This window comes from Galeopterus variegatus, unplaced genomic scaffold (assembly GCF_000696425.1).
Source record: "Galeopterus variegatus unplaced genomic scaffold, G_variegatus-3.0.2 Scaffold566, whole genome shotgun sequence".
Classification (NCBI taxonomy): domain Eukaryota; kingdom Metazoa; phylum Chordata; class Mammalia; order Dermoptera; family Cynocephalidae; genus Galeopterus; species Galeopterus variegatus.
Window position 1 is genome coordinate 429,904 of NW_007726677.1, and position 6,097 is coordinate 436,000.

Consider the following 6,097-nt stretch of genomic DNA (forward strand, 5'->3'; position numbering starts at 1 on the left):
GGTAACCAACTTATTAAAAAAAAAAAAAAAAAAAAAAAAAAACTGAATTGAACAACAAAGCACATGCTGACATCTCAAAAATGGGCTGAAAATTTTAATCTACTTAATTTCCTGTGTATTGCTTGTGATTTCAAAAAAACATGTTAACTCACGTGTTTATCATAAATATAAAATTTTCCCTTCCATGCAACACCACAGTAAGACCTACTACTCTCCCCCAACCCCCAACTCATTGTATAAAATTTTTTTGGCAATTAATTATGAGAGCAATATAGACTTAAATAAAAATGGGAATTATGTTATTAAAATCTTAATCATAGTGAAAAACGTACAGCCCCCAAATATCAATAGATTATCCTGGGCTGACTATAGAAGATGACTATATATTCTATAGATCTGCTTGATTTTAGTCATTAAATCTGAACTCCTTAAACCTGCAATTTGAAAAAACTAGTATAACAGCCTCTCATTCCTCTCTGAACCAAGACTGGTAGTTAGATGTAAAAATTCAGAAAATCCGGGAAGTCTCCCTTAAAATAAATTATACCATAACTCCACACCAGTTATGACAGTTTTGGCAAAATCATCTTCTAATGCCCTGTTCATTTTTTTTAAACATGCACGTTATAGATCCAGTCTCTCCGCAGAGCCCAGGAGTGCTCTATGTTCACACCAAGTGGGGAGTGAGGGGACCTTCTCCATTTTGAATTTTTTTGCTTTGGAAAGTTATTGCTTAATGTAAAAAAATCAGTGGAATGAACCAGAATTGATAACAAAGCTCACAATTTACTATGGAAACACCAGCCAGTGTCCACATTTGCATTTTGCACTGGAGCGCTAGTTTCTCTGATTCACAACATGCAGCCCCAGTACGGCCTGCAGCGCCATCCCCCAGTGTCACACTAGAGTCTGGAAAGCATCTCAGCACCGCAAAATATTTGGGGTAAAAGGCCAGCAGGAAGGGATCGCAGGCCTAGGACCCACCCGGTACAAATGGCGCCTCCCTCAGCACAGCGTGGCTTCGCAGCACCAGCCCCCGGAGCCTCCTCACGTCAAAGCAAAACTCCAGGACAGGAGCACAAGGTCTGCTTTGTGCTGTGAACAGCCAGTTCCCACAATAGCAGCAGCTGCACTGGAATCACTCAGTCCCTTTCAAAGCAAGGAGAGAACTTGGTGCTGAACGCAGAAGGGAAGAGTCACCCTAAGTCCCGACCAGGAGGACGTGTTGGCTGCTGAGGCTCTGCCGCTGTCCCTTGTCCCCTCCTCACAGCTGCAGGATGTAGTGAATCTCCTAGGTTATGAAGGACATGACTGGAGTGGCTCCAGGGAGGAAATTCAGCTCTGGATATTTTTTAAAAGCTCAAATCTGCAACACCTGAAGTGTACAAAGAGAATGAACTCAAACCGTCAACCACCGGAGCCTTCTGTGGAGATGCTTCTCCTCGGAGTCCTCACCTTCTGGAAGGAGGACTTCCACAAACACTGACACAGCACAGCAGTCTGGCTTCAGCAACAGGCAGGAGAGCTGCTCCTGGGAGGTGGCCGGGGCCGCGCTGCGTGCAGCCTGGAGCGGAGTTGGGGGCGCACCACCTGTCCATTTTTACAAAAATGGTGTAAAAAACTGGGGGACGGGTGGGAGAATTACAGGGAGAGGCTGCAAGACCCTGTAGCTCCTCAGAGAGAAGACTCAATTGCTGCAGAGAAGCCACCCTATACACAAGAGACCAAAAGGTGTTTGATTCCATTAGCAAAACAGAGCAGTATTTTAGGACTTAAGAACATAAAACACTTAACATTCATTTTTCATCAAAATAATTTCCTATAAGAACATAAAACACTTAACATTCATTTTTTTTGGTGGGGGGGATGGCTGGCAGGTACAGGGATCCGAACCCTTAACCTTGGTGTTATAAACCACACCCTAACCAACTGAGCTAACTGGCCACCCCGAACACTAACATTCAGAATCATTTATCATTTATGAAAGGGTACCATATGTACAGTTCCAACAATTCTGAAGACAGCACTATACTCAAAATATGTAAGCTTTACAAGTACCATGCAGAGCAAACAAACTATAAAAAAACAAACAAAAAATCAAACTAGTGGATAGCACCAGCTTGACCTGCCTTATCTTCCTTGAATAATTTAAGATTCTGTACAATGCTGGGGGCTCTTAGAACACTTATCCACAGTGCAATTACAGAAAGCAATTAGTGACTCTTTAAACATAATAAATATGGCTCGCTTGTGACCATGCCCCTTGTGCATCCTTCGTGGCACCCGTGCAGAGACCAGGACGGACAGGTGTGGATGCCAAGGACACCCAAAGGCCCCGGTGCGTACAATTCCCCACACATCCGAGGCAGTGTCACTGCCACCCTGGAACGACCAGGCACAAGCCCTTCAAGTGGAGGGTGGCAGGAGGCACGTGGCGCAGGGGGATGCCAGCTGCCGGGCTCCCTGCGGCCCTGCTCAGGAGCTCAGGGCCGCCTCCCGCTTCACCTCCTGATTCTGTCTCCCAGTCTCATGTCAGCAAATGGTGAGTGGATGTCATTGCTGGGGGAGCAGCCTCGGCCCAAGCGCACATCTGCGGCCACCTAATCCTTTTCTCCATCTTCGCTGCTTCCTATTTAGGAGAGAGGAAGCAACACAACAAAGTGGGTTTTTAAAAACGAATGTCACAGATGAGAATAGTTTGGACAGTGATGTGCACAGCAGAAAAAGGAACTGAAGCCCGTATCAAAACACCCAACACCTGCCCAACCACCCTTGTTCCTCCTTTATAAGCAGCACCTGCCAGACTCTCCCACAGACACATCTGCTCAGCTCCCACGCTGCTCAATGTCAAGGCTCAGGGCTCAGAAGAAACCCAGCTCTGACCTACACATCTGCCCCTCGGACAGCTCGTCAGGTAATGAGCATTATCTAATCAACACAAATGAAATGCAGTACAAATGCAAATAAAAGCTCTTTATATTTCATATTTATTGTTTGATCTGTAAACTCCAAGTTGAAACATGTACCTATTAACATTTATCTTTCAATCTAGCTATGAGGAAAAAAGGATCCACATGTTCAGATACTACCACTTCAAATGTGCCCCTGCCCATTAATTCCCACCCAGCACTCTGGCATCACACGAAGAACAAGACTTAATGGCAAAATCAACACTCCCAGGAGAAGAGCCAGAGTGCACTTGGGCTCAATTTCAAAATCATGGGTCACGTGTTCTTAAGAGCACAGGCCTCTGCAGAGCTGCTTCTCTCTGGGAAAGTAGAAGGATTGGGGATGAAGACGAGTTGCAAGAGGGAAAAAAGGAGAAGAGCAGGTGGAGTACACCTGGGGGTTCCTAGTGACCCAGAGCCACACAGCTCGCTCCCACCTCTGCCCACCTCACCACCCAGCAGGAGCAGGTAGTAACAAGCTCATGGAGTGACCAAGGCCTAAAGGGGGGGACATGACCTCAAGAGCACACTGTCAAGACTGTAGGAGTTTTATAAAAACAAATTTATCATTTACTCAGCAAATACCAAGAAAACATCAGATTAAAGTGTCTCCTAGTCCAGCAGGGTGTGTCGCTGGGGCTGAAACCCACCTCCCAAAGCCCCAGCGCACGCACGCACGTGCCCTCACCTCCCTGCTCGATGTCCGAGTCCGTTAGGTGCGTGAGGGAAAAGCTGGCGATGTTGGCGGGAGAGATGGAGAACCTGGAATAGGGCGACGTGTGCGGCCAGCTCTGCTCCGCGCTCCGGGGTGGCGGTGGAGGAGAAAAGTACTTTGATGTCTGAAGAGAAGGCTTGGAACTGAGAAGGCTGCTTGTTGTCTTTGACATAAAAGTATCCGGGGAGAAGTCGTCATCCCATTCAAACCCACCACCTACAGATAAAAACCAACAAAAGTCGCCCGCATCGTTCGGGCTGGAGAGGAGAGGAGAGGGGAGAAGAGCACAAATGCGCATGTGTCTCTGCGGACCAGCAGGCGCCACTGGGCCGGGCGGATGGCACAGCTGCTCTCGTGTGTTGCAAGGGTGTCACTTAAAGCCATATGTGAAGTCCCCCCGCCCCAAACGTTCACGTTATTCAAAGCCCTATTTTTCAGTTTCTTTTTAAACTAGTCAGTGAAGTGAAATACCTTCTTCATCAGTGGAACTTTCAGAATTTACGCATCTGCTCAGGCAGGGAGACCCCGAGGGCGGTGCAGGGCTGCTCAGCTCGGGGTCGCGCGCCTCTCCTCCACAGTGCCCCAGCTCTTTGGTTGGGGTCTCCTGAAAAGTCAAACAGAAGTTCCTGTCAGCAGCCGCCGCTCACGGAAACCGCCAGTGCGACCGCAGCCCGGTCTGGCAGGTGGCTGCGGAGCCGGGGCGGGGGCAGCAGACGCGTGGCCCGGCTCCCAGGGACGCAGCTCCGAAGCCGCGCAGGACGCCGTGCAGACCCGAGGCCTCTGAGAAAGAGCGAGCTGCTGGCGGGGCAGACTGGGGAGGAAGCTCGGAATGTCAAATGCCCAAACCAGGGCTGAGGGTGCCACTTAGTCCTCCAACATCCCCTGGCCTGGACACAGAGCTCCAGAAGTGGAAGTCTAGCAGCAGGAAGTCGTCCACGCTCAGAGAGGTTCTTTTCTCTTCTCCATTCTCCCGCTCTCAGCCCCGGGCAATCCCGGGTGACAGGGCTCTGCAATTCTGGGGAAGTGAGGCCTCTCCCCACAGGAGGACTGGGATCCCAAGAGAGGGAGGGGAAGGGCGCCGCTGCTTCTTTTCCCTCTGTCCTCCCTGCTTGGCTTCAGACATGGGCACAGTCACAGAATGTGTGCAGCACAGTGTGGTAACCAAAGCCCCCACCTTCTGGCTGGAGAACAAAGGGGGAGGCCGAGGAATTGGAAAGTAGCAGGGACATCATGGAAAGGGAGGAGCTCATAAAAGTGACGCTGTAAAGTTGTTGAGGAGCCCCTGGGATTACTCCTGGGCTGTACAAGGTAGATCTGACTTTAAACAACACACCAAAGCTTTGAAAAGTGAGCTGCAGGGGAGACTGCCACCAAGTTCCAGCCTGGTCATTCAGTGGCATACACATGGGACGGGTTTAGATCGTACAGCAAAGTATGTGAAAGGGGAACTAACGCTGAAACCACAACCCACAGGAGGGTGCCTGGAACTTGCAGCCTAAACCCAACCACGTCAAGCCTAAAAAGACAAAAATACCAACACCCTCCCTAGAATTTAAACAAGACACAGCATTGCATAACATGATTTGAGGATATAAAATCTAAAATTATTTAGCATACAAAGAAACAGGAAAACCTCAATTTCGCAGAGGAAAAGAATCAACAGATGCTAATGCCAACATGACACAGATGTTGGAATTATCGGAAAAAAAAAAACTTATAAAAATGCTCCTATAAGGAGGGGCAAACACTCTTAAAATAAACAGAAATATAGAAAATCTTAGCAAAAGAATCGAATGGAAAAATACACACCGTTTTTAAATAGAAATTTAAAAACACACCTAATGGGCTCAATAGCAGAATGGAGTTTACAGAGGCAACAATCAGTAAACTTGAAGACAGAGCAACAGAAATTATACAATCCAAACAACAGCACGGGGGAAAAAATGGAGAATAAAAGAACAAAGCCTCAGGACCTCAGGACAATACCAAAAGGTCTAACACTGGAGTCCCAGGAGGAGAAGAGACAGTGTAATGCAGAAAAATATTGGGAGAAATAATGGCTGAAAACTTCTCCAATTTGGTGGAAGACATGAAACTATAGATTCAAGAAGCTCAGCAAACCTGGAATGGGGAAAACAGAAAGAATTCCACACCCAGATGCATCATAATCAAACTGCTAAAAAGTAAAGACAAAGAAAGAATCTTGAAAATAGCCAGAGATAAAAGACTTTTTACTTATAGGGAAATAATGAGCTGAGTGACTGCAAATTTCCCATGAGAAACCATGAAGACCAGAGGGAAGAGATGCATTTTTTTTTCCTTTTTGTCTTTTTTACTGGCCGGTAACAGGATCGCAACCCTTGGTGTCACGCCCGTACCCGGGACCGGCAACGGGATCGGCAATGGGATCGCAACCCTCAGTGTTGCGCCCACT

General features: G+C 47.7%; 1 protein-coding gene across 1 annotated transcript in view; it reads right to left on the bottom strand.

Annotated features, from left to right (window-relative positions):
* Nucleotides 1-1,909: 1,909 nt before the first annotated feature.
* LMTK2 (lemur tyrosine kinase 2) overlaps nucleotides 1,910-6,097 on the bottom strand; it is an 87,375-nt gene continuing 83,187 nt past the window's right edge. The window contains exons 12-14 of the mRNA XM_008570062.1: nucleotides 4,135-4,267; nucleotides 3,637-3,879; nucleotides 1,910-2,629 (exon numbers count right to left, since the gene is read on the bottom strand). Coding sequence (XP_008568284.1) covers nucleotides 2,601-2,629; nucleotides 3,637-3,879; nucleotides 4,135-4,267 — 405 coding nt within the window. The 3' untranslated portion in view covers nucleotides 1,910-2,600. The remainder of the gene's footprint in view (nucleotides 2,630-3,636; nucleotides 3,880-4,134; nucleotides 4,268-6,097) is intronic.